Raw genomic sequence first — 23859 nt, forward strand, 5'->3', positions numbered from 1 at the left:
AAAGCATGAAATGAGCTATACAAGCCAAGGAAGAAGAGAAAAACAAGCCCCAAACCTTTAGCGCCGATGGATGGACGGAGAATCAAAGATCTTCACAAATGTGGTGAAGAAATGATCAAGAACTCCTCTCTCCCGAGCCAAGAACAGCAAAAAACAAGTGAGCTGAATGGCTCGGGAGAGGGGAGAGGGAAGGGGATAAGGGGGCCAAGGCCTTTTGTCCCGGTTGGAGACACCAACCGGGACAAAAGGGGGGCATTTTGTCCCGGTTGGTGGCTCCAACCGGGATAAAAGGCTACGCGGGCCTTTGTTCCGGTTGGTGCCTCCAACCGGTGCCTCCAACCGGGACAAAAGGCCCATGTCCCCCCCGCTGGCCCGGCTACCCGTTGGACCCGGGACAAAAGCCACATATTGTCCCGGGCCAACAGGCTGCCGGGACAAATGGCCGGGAACAAAGGCCTATTCTGTAGTAGTGTACTAATCCACAGAGGGGGCGCGCGCGCACAGGCTGCTGAGCACAGCCGCGATGAAGGGAAGCAAGAGCCACGAGGTGGAGGCCGACGGCGTCCCGGCCTCCGACCTGTGGGACGACATCTACGCCGGGCTCGGCTTCGTCCGGCTGTTCCACAAGCTGCTCCCGCAGGTCCTCCGCAAGGTCGATGTCGTCCGCGATGACGGCGGCGTCGGCACCGTCCTCCAGGTGACGCTCATCTCTCCAGGTGAGATCGATCCTTCATACAAAATTGCCCGCACCTCTGCTTTTTCATATGGCCTGTAACTGTGTGGTCGATTACCACCTCGCTAGGGAACCCTGCCGGCCCGGAGATGAACTACCAGGAGGAGTTCGTCAAGATCGACGATGAGAACTGCGTCAAGGAGACCTTGGCCATCGAAGGCAACGTTCTCAAACTCGGCTTCACCACGTACGTGACCCAGCTCGAGATCACCGAGAAGGGCCCCAGCTCTTCTGCGATAAGATCTACTCTGGAGTACGAGTTTGATGACGGGCACCCTGAGATGGAAGATGCGGTTAGGGATGGCACCCGCGGGTGCGGGTGCGGGTTTGGAGAAAACCCGCCCACAGGCAAACCCGCGGGGTTGGAAAAAACCCGCCGGCGAGCAAACCCGCGGGTGCATTTCTACACCCGCATCCGCACTCGCGGGTTTCGGGCGCCCGCGGGTCTGGAAATATATATAATTGTTGTCGGTCGAAACCCACCAGCGAGCAGCGACAGGCAACACGAAGAGCCGGGAGGTTGCTGGGGCGCTGGCAGGTACTGCTCCCTCTTCGACGGCCCGCAATTCCGTCACGCGCCCGGAGGTTTTGTGGAAAACCGGGCATGCCATCTGACCTATACCCGATCAAGAGGGTGCGAACGTGCTCCAAACAGTTTCCTGCGTACAAAGACACGTGTAGATATAAGTCCGAGCCATGGTCGGCTCCCCGGGACGATGCTTGCATCGGCTTTAAAGAGCCGATCGAGCCCCGGTGTCAGATTGGATCTGATTGTATCCAGATATGATAAAATAAGCAAATAACTGTAAAACTGCTTCAATTAAATCTAGTTAATCTGATCCACGATGGTAAAAGCTTCACTGCTAGATCAGAACATCCTACACGTGACTGGGCCTAATGAACGTAACAGATGACTAAACCAGAACCCAAAACAGAGGCCTAAGAACTAGCAAGAGCCGATTCCCGGAACAATCCCTATTAAGGCTAAGATAAAGCATCTAGTACGCCACCGGATCATCCAACCCGTTTGCAAGGCCTAACCTAGAAGATATTACGCCAACTCTTAAAGATAAGAGCAAACCATAACAGATTAGATCTACTAGACATAAAAGAAGCAGGGTGTTGCCTCTGTGCAACTAATTATATGCAACAAGAACTAGCATAAGATTGAAACATGACTGCACAGAGACAACATGATATTCGTAGATGATAAGCGATAAAGCACGACAGATCTACTAAAAGCCATGCTACGAACATCAAGATAACTAGCATTACTCGCCATAAAAAACGCTTCAGTACGAGTAATGCCAAGGTAAAAGCAAGAACGACGCTGCCCTGATCGCGAGAAGCCCTAGGATTAGGGGTGGCGTTGCGCCGAGAGTTGTTGTTTGCGAGACGTGATGACGCCCTCCTTTACGAATAACAAAGGGTACATATTTATAGTCCGGAGACTTGGGAAACAATCTAAACTAATCTTGTCCCGATCGGACTCTATCTCTAATCTTGAACTAAATCTAAGATACATGGCCCATGTGGCCCAGATGCTCACGCAGGAGCCGATTTACAAGTCTTCTTCAATCTTCTGCTTTAAGCCCATCTTGCTTTCAGCCCATAAATTAATCCTGTTAATTTATGGCGATAACACATGCCCCCTGGTTTTGGCAATGATAGTTCCAAAACCAATCCGTCGCTTCATCTTCCCGTTAATGCTCATTAAACACACTGTAACCACCAAGGAAGATGCAACGTCTCTGCAACTGGCTCCTCGTAGAACGTGAAACTGCCGATCCATCTTCCATCTTTTCACTATTTAACCTCTCCCCGAATCGGCTCTTCTTCACAGCAAAACTCCTTCTTCCTCCCAAATCCAGCAGCGCAGAAACCCCAATCCTTCAACAGCCATGGCCATCTCTTCCTCTTCCGACTCCAACTCCTTTGGAGACTCTTCCTCCTCCTCTTCTCCTTCTTCTTCCCCTCTCCCTGCTTCTTCCATCGACTCCATTCCGGAGAGTCGGGAGCCGACGCCGGAGTGGGACCCAACCGCAGCGTATGAAGCGCTGGCTCCTCTGCACTGGGATGCAGAGGAGTTCGACTTCGGGGTCGTCTCTGAGGAGGATGAGCCCATGACTGAAGGAGAAGACCTCCGGCTCCTGTTCCAGGAGGAGTCGGAGAGCGGCGAGGAAGAAGACCCCTCTTCGGACAGAGTCGACTCCTCCTCGGAAGAGGAGATCGACTCCCCCTCCGATGACGACGAGCCGATGGGCGGCATGCCCTTTCGGTTCCTCGGGTCCTCCGAGGAGGACAGCGAGGAAGAGAAGAGTGGCGGCGGCGATGACTGGAGCGACTTCGGGTCTGAAGGCGGTAGCAGCGCCTTCAGCAGCGATGATGACGACGACGACGACAGCGACGACGACGGCAGCAGGGATGCGCAAGCCCGAAGCCCTAAGCACCGTAGGTACAAGCTACCTACAAATGGTAGATGTAGGTAGCATCGTAGGGGTAGGAGCACAAAGCCGAAGGATTAATTGCTTTGTAAAATCGGCTTTCCTTGTAATGAACTTTCCTTTAATGAAATTGAATTTCCCTTTAAATTTGTGTGTCCGATTACCTTCCAAAAAGCCGATGGCAACGCATCAGGCTTCTATAAATATCCAAGAGCCGACGAAATTCAAACTAAAAGCAACCCGCACAAGAGTAGAGTAACACTTCCACCTTGAACCGAACTCTTGAATCCGAGCATAATTCGAAAACCAAGCTCTACAAATCCTAGCAAGAACTCTCCAAGCAGCCGGAATTCGAATCAAAGCCTACAACAACCAAACCCTAAGTCAACAGATCTGAATCATGGCAGATTCTGTAGCTCAGACGACAAGCTCTGCAATCGATGATGCGGCAATCTGCGGCCTGAAGGTAATATTAGGCCTAATCCTTTAGTTTTCTTCAGCTTACTAAGCTTCTGAAACTGAAACTCTGAAACATGACACCATACGCATACTTCTGAATTTCTGAACTTCAGGTGTCAGACATCCTTCTGCTGCATCCCTCCAATTCAAAATCTTTCTGTCTTGGCCCACAAACCCATAAAAACCCCATAGATTTGATCTCTTGTGAAGCAAATATGATCCCTTTTATGAGTCAAAACATCGATCTGAACCTCTGGGCCGACTGCTTAAGAGCCTGGCCTAATCCCCCTGAGAGCTGGATTACATGGTACAGCAGAGTAGCAAAAGCTCACATGCCCTTATGGCAGGATTTGAACATAGCCGATGCACTTAGTTTATCATTGTCTCCACTTAACAAAGATGAAAATCTTCTGAAAACCATCGGCTATTTCTGGTCTGATACTCTGAATTGTTTCCTCTTTGGTCATGGACCCATGACCCCTACTCTGCTGGATGTCACCATGATCACTGGCCTAGACATTAGCTCTCCTAATTCTGCTGCTCACAAAATGGCAGAAGTCCCCTTCAAACTTTCTTCCAAGGTTAACTGCACAAACTGGGGTACTTACTTGAGTCAGCACATGAAAACAAAAGGTCCAGTGACTGAGAAGGAACACACAGCCTTCTTAAATCTTTGGCTAGAGCACTTCATCTTCTGTGGCCCTTCTTTAGCCCCAACTAAGAACTATCTCCCCTTGGCCTATCACCTGGCCCATGGTAATCACACCGGCCTAGGCAAACTTTTTCTCGGAGAAACATATAGATATCTTCATTTGATGACATCTAACTTGCTTAACAAAAAGAAACTGAGAACTGGAGGCCCTTGGTGGTTTATTCAGTTGTGGGCACAACTGTACTTCCAGCACCATACTCCCAACTTCCAAGGCCTAACCAAGAAATCTTTCCCTGATGAGAGTGGCAAACCAATTAGATGTACTAGCTATGGCCAAGCTTTATTCAGTCTCCCTAGCAGTAAATTGAACTCAATAGATGCAGCAAACTGGTTCAGAGTCTTCTACAAAGGACTAGATAATCCCATTTATTTCCCATTCACTGAATCTGAATATTTTGAGAACCCAACCACCTTCAGATTAGATAGTTTTGCCGATGACGACAGCACTCGGCATCTGTATTCTTTGATGATTCGACCTGGCTTCCTCCCCGTTGGCATCAGCACCTCTAATGGAATTATCAAGCCAGGTTATGAATCTTACCAGCCAGTCATAGCAGCTCGGCAATTTGGCCTAGGACAGGTCCCTCCCCACTTCCATATTCACCACTTGGTGGAGAGCAGAGCCGATCTACCCGATGGTTTCACCAGGTCGAGATGCTACAACATGTTTGATAATCTCCACATTCCAATACCAGCCGATCTGTCCTTCACCTCTTCATCAATCGGCTTTGATACTTGGTGGAACATATGGAAAACTCATGTCTTCAGAAAAGCTCTAGGTCCTCGACTGCAGCAAATCAATCTTGAATATGTAATCCCCGAGGAAGAGGTACTGAATTTATGCACTTTATTTCCTCCAAACTCTCTATTCCTTTCTCTTGGCTAATCCTGCTTTCTTTGTCAGCAGCAACAAGATGGTCCAGAACCTACGACCAGCACTGGGGAGCCATTCCACTTTCTTCCAACTGCTCCTGATGTACTCTTCTGCAAAGGATCACCACCAATGAAGAAAGTGATAATGTCTATTCAGCCAGACTTACTTCAGTCGACTTCCAAGCGAAGACAAACTTCTGCAAGCGTTGCCCCTCGAGTCTTGACCAAGAAAAAGAAGATGATCACGAGGCGAGTGGTCAAGAAACCAGCACCAGCTTCCCAAAATCCATCAGAGTCCAACACCAACCAGGTAACTCATCAATCAAAAACTTTTTCTTTATTTCATACATATGTACCCTGGTTGACTGTAATTTTATTCCCAGGACGCAGCTGAAGACATCCCCAATGTAGAAAGCCTGGAACAACATGAGATGGCTGCAACTCCTGATGCACTGATGGATGCAAACGAGGAACAAACCGATACATTCGATGTTCTTGATGTCAACACAAGCTCTAACAGGACGATTGCTCCTGAACCGCCCAACACTTCTTCAGAACAGGTAACATTACAAAACCAATTCTGAACCAGCCGATAGCTCCATAAATGCATCTTGCTCTAACTCCAGATATGTCCATAGGATTTTGACATTTCAGGTTTACTTTCCTTTGACCCGGCATCAATGGGTCTGACTATCCCTGGAGCAGAAACACCATCTTCACAGCAATCGGCTAATTTGGCACATCAGTTTCAACTCATCAAGAATCTTCTATCTGCTCCGATCACTACTCTAGTTGATGATTCCAGCAAGATAAAGAACATCTTCGAGCGAATAGAATCCCAACTCCCGGAGCCATTGCAAATCAAGCTCTGGCCCGCCAGCAACCTTCCATTCTTTCGGATAGAAGTGAATAAAGCACAACAAAGGATGGAAGCACGTCGCTCTCAAGCTTCTCTGAAAGCTGACATTACCCAAAAGTGAAAGGCCCTCAACCAGAAGAAGGCAACTCTAGATATCAAAGCTGACGTGTCTGCCAACATGAACCGACTCGACCTCCTAAAGAAAGAACTGGTGGAACTCGAAGAAAAAGTCCGCACCACCAAGGAACTCATCCAGGCCGACGAAGCTTCCATTGCAAACTCCAAACAAGAAACCCAGGAAATAGCCGAACAGATACAAGCAGAGTTTGCAGAGATAAGCACCTTGAGTCGGCAGATAGTAACAGGCGATGACAAGGATGACGAAGCAATCATAGCACGAGCAGACGCCGTCCGCACAGAAGCCATCCATGTCATAGAAGAATTCCTGAACCAGTAGATAGGCTCAAGATACAATTAGTACTGCCTGTTAATCTGAATCTTGTAACTATTTTAAAACATCTTAAGTCGATGGTTATACATCGGCTATTTCGTTCCTCATATGTATTTTTATATTTTTTTTACCGGCCAACTCAACGTGTTGGCCTATCTCTTTTCTTTTCTTTTTTTTAACTGGCCAACTCAACGTGTTGGCCTGTCATGATTTTTTTTCTCTCTGGCCAACTCAACGTGTTGGCCTATCATGATTTTTTTTGCGGCCAACTCAACATGTTGGCCTATTACACTGTAGCCAGATGGATCTCATCGGCTTTTGTCACTCGCTCTCCCACATGCTCGGGAAATACTTCTTGAGGTGTTGACCATTGACGGTGACAGGAAACTTGACACCGTCCAATTCCTCGAGCATGTATGCATTCCCAGGCAAAACCTGATCAACCTTGTACGGCCCATGCCAAGTTGGAGACCACTTGCCATGTTTTCTATCTTTAGTTCCCAATGGTAAAACTGCCACCCAAACCAAATCTCCAACCTGGAAATTTTTTGGCTTGACCTTCTTGTTGTATGCGCGAGCAACTTTAGCCTTATTTTCCTTGATCTTCTCCAGCGACCAAAGTCTTAGCTCTGTCAGGTCCTCCACATTATCGTTCATCAAGGCTGGATATTGTTCAGCAGATAGATCATTCTGAAACTCAACACGCCTTGATCCGGCCGTGATCTTCCATGGTAGTACAACGTCTTGGCCGTAGACTAAATGGTACGGCGATGTCTTGGTGGACCCATGACATGAAATATGATATGCCCACAAAGCTTCTGATAACACCTCATGCCAGCGCCTAGGATATTCATCGATCTTTCTCTTTATGAGCTTGATGAGGCTCTGGTTGGATGCTTCAGCTTGTCCATTAGCTTGGGCATAATATGGAGATGATCTGATCAGCTTAATCCCTGTGTCATCGGCAAACTTTCTGAACTCCTCCGATATGAAGACCGATCCTCCATCGGTCGTAATAGTTTGAGGAATTCCAAATCTGTGGATGATGTGCTCTTTGACAAAGCTGATCACATCTCTCGATGCTACTGACCTCAAGGGCACTGCCTCTACCCACTTTGTGAAATAATCTGTGGCAGCTAAGACCCATTGGTGACCTTTGCTAGATGAAGGGTTGATCTGACCAATCATGTCCATGGCCCAACCTCTGAATGACCACAGTTTGATGATAGGATTCATTACTGATGCTGGCACTATCTGAATCTTGCCGAATCTCTGACACGCTTGACATCCCTTGTAATATTTGAAACAATCTTCAAGCATAGTGGGCCAGTAATAACACGATCGCCTAATCAGCCACTTCATCTTATGAGCCGATTGGTGAGTACCGCAGGCTCCTTCATGAACCTCATGCAAAAGCCGATTTGACTCTGAAGGTCCCAGACATTTAAGCAGTCGTCCTTCCAAGGTCCTGTAGAACATGTCATCCCCTATCAGAACATACTTCATGACCTTGAGTCTTATCCTTCTGGGTGCCCCCCGAGCCGAATCCTTCAAGTAATTGAAGATATCGGCTCTCCAGTCTCCGGGTTCTAGAAACTGAACCTCCACATCGACTCCATCGGCTACCTCCTTATAGCCAGAAGCCATCTGTGCTAAATCATTAGCTTCATTGTTCAGAGTCCTGTGTATCCAGTGGATATTGATGTACCTGAATCGTGACATCAACTCATGGCACTGCACCCAAATCGGGAAAAGAGCCTCGCTCTCACATCTATATTCCTCCGTGAGCTGAGAAATCACCAGGTTCGAATCTCCAAAAAATTTCACCGCTTCTGCGCCGGCTTCGAGGAGTAGTTCCATCCCTTTGCGAACGGCTTCATATTCCACCAAATTATTGGTGCATGGGGCAGTCATTCTGATGGAAAAGGAGTAAGTCGCTCCACGAGGCGAGACCAACAGAATTCCCACACCGCACCCATCATCACAAGCCGACCCGTAAAAAAACATAGCCCAAGCACGAATAAATAATGCAGCAATATCAGTGCTGATCCTGTCTGCAACAAGATCCGCCAGTGCTTGTCCTTTGACTGCTTTCGCAGGCTGATACCGAATATCGAACTCTGACAATGCAAACATCCATTTTCCTAGCCGGCCTTTCAGGACAGGAGCCGACAGCATGTGCTTTATGACATCCGATTTGCATATGACAATTGTTTCCGCCGAGAGCAAAATATGATGAAGCTTTGTACATGTAAAGTATAAGCAAAGGCAAAGCTTCTCGATTTCAGGATACCTGGTCTCGGCGTCTAACATGCGTCTGCTGAGGTAGAAGACCACCCTCTCTTGGCCGTCGTGCTTCTGAACCAATACTGAAGCGATAGAAGTGTCACCCACGGATAGGTACACGTAAAAAGGCCTATCATGCTGAGGAGGAACCAACACTGGAGGCTTTGACAAATATTCTTTGATTTCATCGAAAGCTTGCTGCTGTTCTGCCCCCCAGCGAAACTCATCATCGGATTTGATCTTCACTAAACCCATGAACGGCTCAATGCGTCCAGACAGATTAGAAATAAATCGTCTGACAAAGTTAATTTTACCGATGAGCTTCTGCAACTCTTTCTTTGTAGTAGGTGGCTTCATCATTTTCACAGCTTCTTGACTCTTTAGGCCGATCTCGATTCCCCGCTCATGCACCAGGAATCCCAGAAATTGACCGGCCGATACTCCAAAGGCACATTTCTTTGGGTTCATTTTGAGCCCAAATCTTCGAGTCCGCTCCAAAACTTGTCGCAGATCTTCTAGATGCCCCCAGCCGATTTGGACTTGACCACGATATCATCAATATAGATCTCTACCAGTTTGCCGATGAGATCATGAAAAATGTAATTTATGGCACGTTGATACGTTGCACCGGCATTTTTCAGTCCAAAGGTCATCACCAAGTACTCGAACAAGCCGACCGCGCCTGGTACTCTAAACGCGGTCTTGTTCACATCTTCCGGGGCCATGAAGATCTGGTTGTAGCCGGCATTGCCGTCCATAAAACTCATCATTTTGTGGCCGGCAGCTGCGTTGATCAATGTCTCTGCAACAGGCATCGGGTATTCGTCTTTTGGCGTCGCTCTGTTGAGATCTCTAAAATCGACGCAGACGCGCCATCGGCCATCCTTCTTTTTTACCGGTACCACGCTAGAGATCCATTCTGCATACCGGCACGGCCTGATGAACCCAGCATCCAGCATCTTCTCCACCTCTTTCTTGACTTCTTCTAGGACTTCGGCCTTCATCTGACGTGCTCGTTGCTGAAATGGCCGAAACCCTTTCTTGAGCGGGAGCCGATGCTTGACGATGCTTCTTTCCAGACCGGGCATCTCGGTGTAGTCCCATGCAAAGCAATCCCGGTACTCTTTCAGCAGTGCGATCATCTCCTCGTGCAAGGCCGAATCCAACTTTTTGCTGATAAATGTCGGCCGTGGCTTATCCCCAGGACCGATGTCAACCTCTTCCAAATCGTCAGCTGACGTGAACCCGTATCCTAGCTTGCCATCGTCTGAAAAACCAGCTGCGAACGCAGGCGAGTCTTTGTTATCCACAAGATCAGCGACAAACATAGGGAGATGACAAGAAAAATTATTTGGCCAACCGCACGGGCTGGCCGCTTCTATACTTCCATTATCATTCGAAACCAAATAATCGATGAGTGTCCAACTGCCAGAGCAGGCCATCGTGTGCACATGATGTAGCAGTTCTGACCACAAACAGGATTTTTCTATTTTTTGGGGCCAGTCGCTGGGACCGGCCTCTCTATTTCTACTACATCCCGCAGCATGCCAGGATGCGTCTACTCTGTGAGGCCAGTGGATAAGACCAGCCTCAGTCCGTTTTTTTGTTGCCTCGATCCGATCACAGTCTTCCAGGGCGATCCCTAAGATCGGCTCTTGTCCTTCTGCGTCCCAGGCGTTCATGTCTGCGAGCGAGACTTCGCTGGAATCGTCTGCACGGACCACCTCCACTTCATCGCCATCCCATTGGATGAGATACTGATGCATTGTGGAAGGGATACAACAATTGGCATGAATCCAATCCCTCCCAAGCAATACCGTGTATGTACTTTTGCTGTTGACGATGAAGAACGAAGTCGGGATCGTCTTGCGGCCCACTGTCAACTCCACATTAAGGACCCCCATTGCCTCTGATGGTTGTCCGTTGAAGTCATTGAGCATCACATTGGTCTTGATCAGATCGGCAGAAGAACGACCCAATCGGCGCAGCACAGAGTATGGCATCAGGTTGACTGCGGCGCCAGTGTCGACCAACATCCTATTCACAGGCTTGCCGTTGATGAAGCCCTTGAGATACAACCCCTTCAGGTGCTTGTAGCTCTTCTCCTTGGGCTTCTCGAAGATGATCGGCTGTGGGCCCAGATCCAGCTGTGCAACAGGCAAATCCTCCGGTTGGGGTGCCCGAAACTCCGATGGGAGCACGAACACCATGTTCACATCAGTCGATGGCTTCTCATCGGCTTTTGTCTGCTTGGGGCGCCACTCTTTTCTTGGAGTGCGCCTTTCCTCCCTTCGCGGTCGCCTGACTTGCTCCGCGAGATCCTGACGCGCCTTTCTCAGCACGTTGAGGTACTTTGCTTCTGCCTCATCCAGATTGCACAAGCGCTGCACTCTGCGCTTCTGTGAGCGATTAAGCCCGTCAGGACACCACCGCGGGCGATGGTACCTGTCTTCTTCTTCTTCTTGCTCGGAATCACCCCTGGTTGGCCTGCCTCACACGGTCATCATGACGTGTTCTGGGCCCTAAGCGCCAGAACACCGATGTCTCGTTCTGCTGGTGTCCTCGAGGCCTGCACTCCAAGCAATCATCTATAGTAGGTAATCGGCTCATGCCGGAATTCCAACAGTACCTGAAGAACGGGCAGTACCAGTGGTCGCGTATAGCCTGGCGTCTCCCCAGTGTCCTCCCTGTGCGGTGCTCATACTCATCTTCTTCCAATTCGTACCGGTGGCGCAACTTGTACTGGTACTGGTACTTTTCTAGAAGCCGATTAGAAGCTGGAAGCTGGTTGCGGATGTGACGCACTTGCTCTTCAGTCACATGCTGCTGTTCCAGTTCGTGTTCATCCTGCGGCCGTTTGCCAGAAGCAGCCTCTCTCCTCTGCTTGTCATGGCAGCGCATGGGTCCCACCATGTTGATCTGGAATGCCAAATCCTGGCCCCCGGATCCGAAGTCTGACAGCTCCACAATATTAGCTTGCGGGAAGGGCTTTGTGTCAACCTTCATCATGTGTTGAGCCAAGATTAATCAGCCTTGCTCGATAGCCGATTGGATCTGACGACGTAGCTCCTTGCATTCACCAGTGGCATGAGTGAACAAGTGGTGCCATTTTCTTTAAGGAGCAGATCAAATATCTGCTCTGCTTTGGTCACGTCAAAGTCGAAGACCTTCACAAGCCCCTGCTGCTTGATCCATTTGCACGGGACGGGGTTTGCCCCCCGAGTCCACTCTACTACGGCCACCTCTTGCTCTTCGCCAGAGTCATCAGATTCATCCGCCTGGGCCATGTTTACATGGCGCTTGAACTTGTCCTGGTACAGCTCAGGATGGTAATGCTCATATGCCGTAAGCTTCTGCACTAGGTGCGCCAGAGACGTGAACTCCAACTGGAAAGCCAGATCTTTGATCGGCTTAGCGAGTCCCAGAATAGCCAGATCGACTGCCTCTTTCTCTGTGATGCGCGATGAGTAGCATCGGTTCTTGACTTCTCTGAAGCGTTGTATGTACTCCGACACAGTCTCTCCTCGCTTTTGCCTGACCTGGGCGAGGTCGGCAATTCCAGCTTCAGCAGCCTCTGAATGGTACTGGGTATGGAATTGATCTTCGAGCTGCCTCCAAGTTCGAATCGAATCCGGAGCCAATGACGCGTACCACCCAAAAGCTGGGCCTGTAAGAGATTGGCCAAAGAACCGAACCCTCAACGGATCCGTCACTGAGATCATCCCAAGCCACGTTAAGTATCGGCTCACATGCTCTATGGAGCTGGCTCCTTCTGACCCGCTGAACTTGGTGAATTCGGGAAGCCGATACTTGGGTGGCAAGGGGATCAAGTCATAGTCACTTGGATACGGCTTGGAATAGCCGATCGCTTTCCTCTTGGGCAGGATGCCAAACTGGTCTCTCAGTATTGCACTGAAATGCTCCACACTAAGAACTCCTGGGGCCGATGGCTCAGCACTCGGCCCAGTAGCGTACTTTGCCAGCCACGCTTGTTTCTCCGCGTCTGCTCCAGAAGCTCCTGGGTTTACCATCTGCACCGAGCATGTTGGATTGACGCTGCCAGTGATGTATGCGCACGTGTAGCCGTGCGGGATCTCCTTGGGTGGCTCGGCGAGGAATTGGCCTTCTCCAGGATCGCCGCCTTTCTTGTGGACGACGTAGATCGGCGAATTTTGTGGTTTTGGGGCCGCAAATGAGAACGGCAACTGCGGCCTAGAATGCAGATTAGCTTCCTCTGTGTGACTCCCCAGGGTTGGTCCTGATGGAGAGTACTGGTTCTTGATTATCTCCTGGATGACGCGATGCGCCATGCGCTCGAGCTCGTTCATCAGGCTCTGAGAGTGCCGATGAAGCGTATGGGCCACCATGTAGTTCATCTCCTGACGCAGGGCTCTGGTGTGCTCTTCTGATGGCACAGACAGATCTACGTTGTCGAGAGCGCCTTCTGGTGAGAACCCCTTCCACCTAATGCCATGGTTGCGGGTCCTCTCAAAAGAGCCGATGAGATCGGCTTCCAGCCGATGAGATCAGGAGAGAGCTCTTCATTCATGACGGCTTGGGAGCGGGTTCTTGATCCTGAGCTCCAGTCATTGTTGCAGTGGACGTTGTTGGCGAGAAGTGTCCCACTGGGCGTGCCAGAATGTGTTGTCGGTCGAAACCCACCGGCGAGCAGCGACAGGCAACACGAAGAGCCGGGAGGTTGCTGAGGCGCTGGCAGGTACTGCTCCCTCATCGACGGCCCGCAATTCCGTCACGCGCCCGGAGGTTTTGTGGAAAACCGGGCGTGCCACCTAACCTATACCCGATCAGGAGGGTGCGAACGTGCTCCAAACAGTTTCCTGCGTACAAAGACACGTGTAGATATAAGTCCGAGCCGTGGTCGGCTCCCCGGGACGACTCTTGCATAAGCTTTAAAGAGCTGATCGAGCCCCGGTGTCAGATTGGATCTGATTGTATCTAGATATGATAAAATAAGCAAATAACTGTAAAGCTGCTTCAATTAAATCTAGTTAATCTAATCCACGATGGTAAAAGCTTCACTGCTAGATCGGAACATCCTACACGTGACTGGGCCTAATGAACGTAACAGATGACTAAACCAGAACCCAAAACAGAGGCCTAAGAACTAGCAAGAGCCGATTCCCGGAACAATCCCTATTAAGGCTAAGATAAAGCATCTAGTACGCCACCGGATCATCCAACCCGTTTGCAAGGCCTAACCTAGCAGATATTACGCCAACTCTTAAAGATAAGAGCAAACCATAACAGATTAGATCTACTAGACATAAAAGAAGCAGGGTGTTGCCTCTGTGCAACTAATTCTTTGCAACAAGAACTAGTATAAGATTGAAACGTGACTGCACAGAGACAACATGATATTCGTAGATGATAAGCGATAAAGCATGACAGATCTACTAAAAACCATGCTACGAACATCAAGATAACTAGCATTACTCGCCATAAAAAACGCTTCAGTACGAGTGATGCCAAGGTAAAAGCAAGAACGACGCTACCCTGATCGCGAGAAGCGATCAGGGCAGCATGGCGCTTACTTGGATGAAACCCTAGGATTAGGGGTGGCGTTGCATCAAGAGTTGTTGTTTGCGAGATGTGATGACACTCTCCTTTACGAATAACAATGGGTACATATTTATAGTCTGGAGACTTGAGAAACAATCTAAACTAATCTTGTCCCGATCGGACTCTATCTCTAATCTTGAACTAAATCTAAGATACATGGCCCATGTGTCCCAGATGCTCACGCAGGAGCCGATTTACAAGTCTTTTTCAATCTTCTGCTTTAAGCCCATCTTGCTTTCGGCCCATAAATTAATCCTGTTAATTTATGACGATAACAATAATAAAAATACACAAATTTATCAATTTAAACAATCAAATAACACATTTTTATAAGTAATAATGGCAAACTAACAACAAATCTATAAGTTCAAAGTAATAAGGACAAACTAACAATAAATTCATAAGTTTATTTGCTCATTTTATAGTTAGGATAGTTGGGATGGATCTTATTTAAGCAGGTTGGGCTGGGGTTTTTTTTTTGTTTCCGGACGGGTTCGGGTCCACCCGCGGGTGAAATCTCAAACCTGCACCTGCACTCGCAATGTCGGTGTCCTGACCCGATGGTCCGACACCAACTAGTGATGATGCTGCGTGTCCCTAGTCCCAGATGGTTGATGCAAGAGGCAACACAGTAACGCACGAGTTTATCCTGGTTCCAACCGCGGGGGCCGTACGTCCAGCAAAGGAGTGTGCGAGTGCACTGTATTATCTTGCACCGGGGGTGTCTGTAGTAGGGGGTACAAGCGAGGCGAGAGAGGGAGGAAAGCTCCCAAGTCTCTGCTAGAGGAGAAGTTGATTGAGGCGAATGCCAATATAAGGGCTCAGAAGAGCGTGTGTGCTCTTGTGAATTGTGCTAAGTGTGTAGAACAGCCCAGATGGATACGACAGAGACCGCCTCCCCCTTTTATAGACACAAGGAGGGGCGGTGTACATGCATGGGGAGATCGCGGAAGTCGTCGTCTTCCCTCCGAATCGCGGGGGTGCAGTGGTCGAGCACTGTAGAAAGTACACTGTAGGGTATGGCGTCTGGCGCGACAGTCGTCCTGGGCGTCATCCTTGGCCTTGCGGAGATCACGCCGGTGTCTTGGCAGCTCCAGCGGGCGGTGTGGTGGTTCCTATGGAGAGTATTGTTCCCCGCGTTCGACGTGGCGGCACTCCGAGGGTCCTGCAGGCGAGGGTCCTGCCCTGGTCAAGGTCGGGGCCGCTTCCGAGGGCCGTGCCCATGCCGTTCGAGGGTTCCGCGGAGGGGAAAGCACGAGGGAAGTACAGGGAGTTGGCAGCATAGTGGTTGGAGCAGTGCTGAGCACGTCTCGCACAACATCGTAGGTTCGCACAGTGGCACCACAGCATCCGAAATGGCGGAGCAGTGACCGGAGTTGGCGGACGGGACTCCGATCACAACCACTATGGAGAATGGAGGTCTGACGTCGTCTGACCCGGACGCTGCGGAGGAGTGGTTGGCATTTAATGCCTCCGTATGGCAGGCGGGCGAGCGGAAGGGCCGTTTGTCCTTTCCGTCGAGGGGTGGCCTCGAGCGAGGTGGAGATGTGGGGCGCCTTCGAGGGTCTCGGCGGGAGGCCCTCGAGCGAGGCGGAGATTGCCCCGCGGGTTCGAGGGGGTACGGATGGGCCGCACTGTGTACTTGGGCCGTGGATTGAGCTTCTTTGAGTCCTTTCATTTTCTTTGGATTGGAGGAAGACTGTAGGACTTCGTGGGCCCGATCGCCCAACATATGTTTTGCGTTTTAGTGATGATTTAGTCTGCTGGTTAGGGTGCTCCTAATCATGGTACCCGACAAGCAATATGCGGGTGCGGATCCACCCACGGGTGGAATATCGGACCCGCACCCGTCGGGTCTAAAATCCGCGGATACCCGCATCCGCGGGTGGAATTGGCATCCCTAGATGCGGTTAGCACTGCACCGCTGGATGCGGCCGCTGAAAAGATTGCACAGTATCTCAAGGAGCAGCAGGACACTCAGGCGAGAGCACCTAAGTAAAGATAAATTAAAAATTTTAAAAATTATAAATGAATGTATAATAATTCTGGCATTCTGAACGGAAGTATGCATCCTGTTAGCATATGCCTGTATATTGTATAATAATTCCAGTATCTTACTATTACTAACTGGAGGCTCCTTTGGAGTCTTCACGTGAAGCCATTTAGGATTCTATGTGGACACTCTGAAAAAATAGAGAAATCTTATAAATTCTCACAAAAATCAGAAACATCCGGTCATCAATCCAACAACTCTAATTATAATAACCATCAGATCTTTTACTTTTCTAATAAATTACCCATTTCTGCCATTATAAAAATAGATTAAAGGAACCCTTAAACATGTATCTAAATTATCCATCTCTGTCATTATAAAAAAATCTAAAGTAACCCCCTAATCTTTATGTAAATTACTTACCTATGTCATTATAAAAATAATTCAAATACTCCCATAAATTTGCGTATAAATTATCCAATTATGTCATTATTATTACAAGTTAAATTACTCATAAATCTCAATCTAAATTATATAATTATAATAATATATTAAAGTGTATCAATATAAAATTCTAAAATTACTACCCACGATATATGTCACCATATATTCATGTATGATGGAAGAGATAAGAATACCAATTCACAAACAAATAGTTCAATTAAACATATATTGAATACATATGGAGGTGCACAAAATGAAATATATTGTAACTAAATAATAAATATATATATTTCAAAGTATGTGTTAGAATATTTAATAGATGAAAAAAGCGTAAAATAGATAATTATAATTATTTTATTTTTATATTAATTCTAGTTAGCCCGTGCGGGAGCACGGATTGATAGACTAGTACGTATAATGCACTTTTACTTTTGTTGCTGTCCACCAACCCCTCACAAAACTGAAATGAAATTAGAGAGTACGTGGAATTGTTACTTGTCATGACCATGCTACTATGCTAGTTACAAAGATCAAATGTGCTAGCTTGGTTCTGCAGCAAGCCGGCCTCGTGCTAGCCTGGGGTGCTATACTGTTCATATGCCAGCTGAATTTCCAATTCTTGAGCGTGGCAACCAGATCTGTGTTGGATTTTAAAGGTGGAGTGGGGGTTGGCAGAGACGGTATGGGCATTGGTTGTCCATTGCTCTCCTTGTGGCCAGAATTTGGACACAGAGGACGACACTGTGTATGTTACAGTATCTTGATTAGTGATAGAGAAAGTAGAGTATACCACCAGAGAGAACAAAAATATATTGATGGCCAGCTGGGCTCAAGCAACAAATGTATTGGTAAAGCTTCAGTTGTTTCATCCCAGGAACGGCGTCACCAGAAAATCAACTTGGGGAACGTGATGTGCCCCACGGCCCGTAACGTCAGTTGATGGGCCGCTAGTTCCGCTACGTGCTACGGCGGCACTGCAGGTATACTTGCGCGGCGACATCATGCATTAGGGCTGGGCAGTTGCTTTGCTTGTTCGGTCCTTCGGTGTGCTGCTGCAAGAAAAGGTAGCTGAACGATGAACGAGCAGTATCTACTATCTTCCGGGGAAGCCAAAGCCCGGTACCGTTTTGTTACAGTATCTGCTTTCTACTCCCTTTGTTCCAAATAAGTTCAACTCCGTTCGTTCCAAATAAAGATGGCAATGGTTCGTTATATACGGATCGACCCAAAAAATTAATAAAAATAAACTAAAAGGGGGGCGTCTATTTGTCGCGCGAGCGATTGGGCAACGTGCTGTCGCAGAAGAACCGGCTGTTCATCTTCCGCCCGGAGCTGCTGCTCGCCATCCTCCGCGCCCAGCGCTGCTGCCCGCGCTGCCACCCTCCTCCGCGCCATGCCGGTGCCCTCCTCGGCCCCCGGCGCTGCTGCCCGCATCATCGCCCTCCTCTGCGCCGCGCCGGCACCCTCCTCCGCGCCCGGCACGGCTGCCATCCTCCCCGCGACCGCGCCCGGCGCTGCTGCCCGCGCCGCCGCCCTCCTCCGTCCACGCTGCTCCTCCTCCCTCGGGCCGCTCGATCCGTCGCCGGAGAAGGCGGAGGAGCGCCGCTGCTGGATAGAGGAGAGGGAGAGAGAGAGAATGGACAGAGGGAGTAGGGGAGAGAGAAACCGGAGACGGGGAAGAAGACCGGAGACGGGAGCGAGGGTCCTTCAGCGATGGATCAGATTCCAATAGCTTGCGCGAGGAATAGACGGCCCCCGTACCCGTTCTCAGGGCCTTCTCCTTTCCCTCTTTTCCCTGTACTCCGTGCCACGGCCCGTTGGCCATGGCCGCCGCAGCCTCCTCCCCTCCTCCCATTCGCAGCGCGCACGCCACCGCCTCCTTCTCTCCTCCCGCTCACAGTGCGCACGCCACGGCCGCCACAGTGTCCTCCCCTTCTCCCGCTCGTCCAGAGGCACGATGCCCCGGATCTCCACTCACCGGCGTGCTACCTGGTCTGCAACCCGGCCACCGCGCAGTGGGCGTCCGTGCCGGCCTCCGGCTGGGTCCCCACCGCCTCCCAGCAGATGATGTGGCTGGATCCCCATTGCCTCCCAGCAGGTGACGCGCACCTTCCTGCTCTTCGACGCCGCCGCTTCCCAGCACGCGTTCCACCTGCTCCAGTTGTGGCTGGACGAAGAGATCGAGGCCGAAGAGGACACGGACGAGGAGGTCGAGAACGCGGAGCGGGAGGACGCCGAGCACGAGTCCGAGTCCAGCGATCCCGCTCCAAACTTTCTTTTTCATCCACGTGTTTGATCCGAACTGCTTTCCCCCCCTACAGATTACATATTGCAAATTTGACCATACAGAGTTGTGATGGAATTTTGCCGGCCGCCGGAACGTCGAGGTCTGGGAGGCGGCCCTGAGGACGCTCGGCGTGGGAGCCTTCCTCTGCGCTCAGGCGGCGCCGGCGCTCCTTCCTCTCCTCACGCGCGGCAGCCTTACCAGCCTCATGCTGCTCATCCCATGGCCCCTCAGCGGCTCAGCCCTTATCCTCTGCTGCGGCACGCGTTTGGGCACAACGCGTTTCCTGTTGACTGTTTAATTATCTGGTTGCTCTTAGTGTTTTGTTGCAGGCTGTGGGGGTTTCCAGTCTTCCAGGGGAAGGTATGAGTAATTGTTTGAAGTAAACTGTACCATGCTAATTTTGAGACAGCCACTTTATGCTGAAGAAGATTGGAAGCATTGCTTATAGTCAATTCTTGAACATTGTAGCATATATCGTACTATGAACAATGCAGTGAGCAATAAGCTCCCTATAGAATAATCGTTATGCTGAACATTGCAACAGACTTTCTGGTTGGTGCTATGCGAGTGTTTGATTGATGTGGCATAATGATGAGTCATGCTGGTTCCAGGTACAGGTCCGCATTTGATGCTAAGAAAATTCCACAAGGAGGATACACACTTCCAACTTTTCTTTCTTTGAACTGTAAATCATCGACATAACAAAAGGTGCTTCATCACCCAAGGTAGCAAGAACAAGGTGTTATGTTTCGAGAAATGCATAATGCACATCAATTTCATTCAGGAGTCTATTTGGGTGACTCGGTGCTGAATTGCAAGGTTGATGATTCTGCCTGGCTTGCTGTTGATGCTAATAATCATCTGCCATCAGCCTCTGCAAGAAGGCCTTGGTTCAAGAATTCAGGTTATGCTTCTACAAAGATTTGAAGGTCAGTTCACAAAAGAGATAACAGATGTACTTAAATTGATTTATTCCAATTCTAAATATAAGCATCATGGAGGCTTCACAGATTTGCCAAGATACTGCATTTGATTTCTACCTGTATAGCTATGCTGGCATTCAGGTTGGGTGTCCCTGTCCAATTACTGAACTCCGTTGACTCTTTTGGAATGTTCTGATCCAGTGCAGTGTTACTTGGCTATAGATCAATTCTAGATTTATATGTTGATGAACCACAGCATTGGATCTTGACACATGATTGTCAATTAATTTGATCGGTATTGCGCAAATAATGGCAGCACCTTTATGAGAAAAAGTGGCAAACATAAGATTGTTTTTTTTACGGAGGGACGAGAACAAAAATTAATTGAGCAATGAATTGCTTGGTCTCTTTGCTCTTTCTTTGATAAAAATTGTGGCAAAAAAATCTTGGATCCATGCATCTCTCGTATGCACAAAAGTTATATTCTTAAAAATTTGATAGGTGAACCCAATATTTAGTTTTCAGTCATACTAATCTGGACCATGCAGAGAAGGGAGGAAAGGGGATACTTGAATCTGGAGTTATGCGCAACATCCTTAATAGTTGAAGCAAAAGAAGTTAAACTGTCAGGATCTGGCTTCAATAAAGTAGGTGGGTGAGTTATTCTCGGATGTATCCATCCTGCCAATATGAACAAATCACTGCACCCTCGCTTAGGAAGTCAGCAGGATCTTACATGTGCTTGAGATTAAGCATGATTGACACAACAAAGTCCATCCAAACCTGAATTTGATATAGTATGTGAATACAAACTACTTTCTTTGTATTTGGTAACTGAATGTGCTTGGCCACACGCTTGGACCGAAACTTCTTAAAGGTAAAAAAAAATTGTGAAGCTCCGCAACAAGGGGAGGTCAATTGTTTGGAATCGACTCTGAACCAATCTGATTCCACACAAAAACCATATTGAAGCTATGTATAGTACTGCATACTCCTAAGTTTTTTTTTACCGCACGTGCGTGTCGCACGTGCATTATTACTAGTTTATTAACTAATTCGAAAAATACTATTGGGTACCCATTTGCATCCTTAGATACGATGTTTGGTTTCAGTAAAACTAGGCCCGAGGAGAACCTTGTGCAAGAAAGGGTTAGTTTCCACGATGCCATCAACCTACCACAACCGGAATTTTCATATTTCTTGCCCCGATAAGAAATAGGTAGAAATAGGTAGAAGAACTGCATACAAATTGCATTAAGAACTACAATAATTTCTTATGGATCGGAGAAACTTAAGACAATTATCTAACTGCCAGACATACCCGACATGACTAGCTAGGGCCTAGGCTACCTGAATAAACTAATAAAACCATAATTAGCACAATGACTGAACAGTTAGCTGAAGTTTATTGCACACTATACAAGTATACAGTGCGATAGGGCCAGAACCGGAATCAGGATAGGAGACCTTAAATATAATGGTATCATAAGGTGTTGCATTTATAATTATATCAAATGATTTTCTTTTTAACAGTGGAACATCGACTGACATTGGTATCGTATTCTTAAAATGACATTGACTCTCGTCTCAATTATTTGGCCGTAACCCGTAAGGTCTCAATCTTGCTGCTGCGGTGCTGCGGTGTACAGAGGAGATGCTGCGAGTTTCGATCCTTAGCGTGGCCACAGAGCCTTTCCCATGAGTTTAAGAAGAAATGGTTCATTCAAAAGGACTTATTATTTAGCTGATGATTGGCAGACACAACTGACAAGTATACGGCTACCAGGAGAAATTAAGATGACGTAAAAGGATTACAGGTAGCCAAAGTTTGAGGACGTATATGAACAGCTAGGAGCTAGCCTTTTTTCAGTGTGTTAATCAGCCTACACGGTCGTTTACACTATTTATATGGTGTGTAAACGTTACTTTATGGGTAGCCGTGTAGGCTGATTAGCTGTGTAAAATCGTTTCGACTATTTAAATGGCCGTGTATTCTGACTATTTGCTACATGGTGGGTGACGACCATTCACCGTTTAATATTTAGGCTAACATTAATGTTAATGGCCAAAGAAGTCCAAAACGGATACATCAGCTTGGACTGAAAGAGAAATGGCAACTGTTGACAGTACACATGAATAATAACTTATCAACTCAGGGTTCTCTATACTGACACTCTTCTCATCTTCTTGGGGTGACACTGACATCTGAAGCTCTCGGCCATAAAATCCCTTCAACCTCCTGCCAGAAACTTCCACAGAAGAAAAGTCTTATGTACAGGGATACATTATCATGGCTACAGAGTAACAGAGCTCAACAAAGCAATGGAAGGGCCCTTTGCCACGAGTTTGAGACTGGACTCCCTTCTGCCGAGATATGGCCGTATGGGAGGTCTATGGAGGCCTCCTTGTTGGGGATTTGATCCCCCAATTGCTTCCTGAAGTGTTCTCGAAGGTTGAGCTTGTAGAGGGAGATGGCGGCGTCGGAACAGTCCTGCTTGTCACCTTCCCTCCAGGTTAGAACCTGGACACATGAGCTTCTGTGAGGTAAGATGCGATCTTCATCTCCAAATAATTTTCTTTTTGGTGATTCATTTTGCTAGGAACTCCAGGATCACAAACTTTCAAAGAAAAGTTCATCAAGGTCGATGACGAAAACTACATCAAGGAAGTACTTGTAACTGAAGGGGCCTTTCTAGATCATGGATTTCAGAAATACTTGGTAGGAATCGAGATTATAGGAAAAGAAGAGAAGACATCGATAATAAGGTCAACAATTGAATATGAAGTTCATCATGAGCATGCAAACAACCTCCCTGTTGTAAGTACCAGTGGTTTAGCTACTATTGCTGAGTCCATCACAAAATACATCAAGGAGCAGAAGGGTATTGAGTAAGCCAAGTAATTAACTCTAGAAAGAAAAGGATCATGTCGTGTATATTTATTACAGAAATTTTATGGTGATTGGAAAAAATAAGAACCATCCATCAAGCAACATCCAACAGTTGAAAAATAGAATGTACCTTGAAAAGTACTAAGAAGTACAAAATTGATATGACCGGTACCTAATGTGGTGGGACCAGCACCTATTTTAATTTACATATTTTAAATCAGTAAAGGGTAAATTGGTAAATTTAGTTAATATTTTATCTGAAGGAGGAGAGGGTTTTCCCACACCCAACGAGGCTATCCTTCCCGGACGAGCTTGATTCCATGACACACAATATCGGGGAATCGAGCTCCGCTGCTCTGTCCACCATCACAATTGGTGCATCCCAAGAATCGTGCCCACGTGGCGGTGATGATGACGAAGCTGCAGCTCTCCATCAAGGGCAAAGTCAGCCAAAAATGGAGACGGGGTCTTAACTATCGCACACGGGGATTTTTGTTTTTAGAGAACAATGATGAACAATAATTCTCATTGAGTTTTTAGAAAACCATAAGGGTCGGCGGACCCCAAGGACGAGCAAGTGTAGCTCCGCCACCATAGACCCAATCGTGACCACCACAGCCTCCAACGACGCCGCTGATGACATAGCCGCTGCTGAGCGGTCGTCGCCACGTCCATGGCCGCCATCGGCGAAAGCCGCGGCCACGGCAACCCGGTGGCCTGCGACTCTAAGGATATTCATGGAAGAGTTAAATACACTAGCAGTCCTTGAATTTATCCCTAGGTGTCACTTAAGTCCACGAATTCGTAAAATCGAAATTTGACACCCTAACCTTTTTAAGTTGTGCCATTTAGCTCCATACCCTTGATATGGTGCCACGTGGCATGAATATATGCAAAAAAAAAAACCTCCAAAGTTGTGTCTTCT

General features: G+C 48.1%; 1 protein-coding gene and 1 pseudogene across 1 annotated transcript; both read left to right on the forward strand.

Annotated features, from left to right (window-relative positions):
• Positions 1-523: 523 nt before the first annotated feature.
• On the forward strand, positions 524-19750 carry LOC120681304 (norbelladine synthase-like). Its single transcript, XM_039962813.1, has 5 exons — positions 524-716; positions 803-1026; positions 18933-19078; positions 19451-19481; positions 19733-19750. The coding sequence occupies exons 1-5, from the start codon at positions 524-526 to the stop codon at positions 19748-19750; spliced, it is 612 nt and encodes a 203-aa protein (XP_039818747.1).
• Positions 18123-23096, forward strand: LOC120681561 (annotated as a pseudogene).
• The last annotated feature ends 763 nt before the right edge of the window (positions 23097-23859 follow it).

The sequence above is a fragment of the Panicum virgatum genome, chromosome 7N (assembly GCF_016808335.1).
Source record: "Panicum virgatum strain AP13 chromosome 7N, P.virgatum_v5, whole genome shotgun sequence".
Lineage (NCBI taxonomy): Eukaryota > Viridiplantae > Streptophyta > Magnoliopsida > Poales > Poaceae > Panicum > Panicum virgatum.

Excerpts from the sequence above, each read along its gene's own strand:
- LOC120681304 (XM_039962813.1), top strand. The coding sequence starts at position 524 with ATGAAGGGAAGCAAGAGCCACGAGGTGGAGGCCGACGGCGTCCCGGCC. Across the intron at positions 717-802 it reads GGTGACGCTCATCTCTCCAG|GGAACCCTGCCGGCCCGGAG; the intron begins GTGAGATCGATC and ends CCACCTCGCTAG. Across the intron at positions 19,079-19,450 it reads CGGGAGGACGCCGAGCACGA|GCTGTGGGGGTTTCCAGTCT; the intron begins GTCCGAGTCCAG and ends GTTTTGTTGCAG.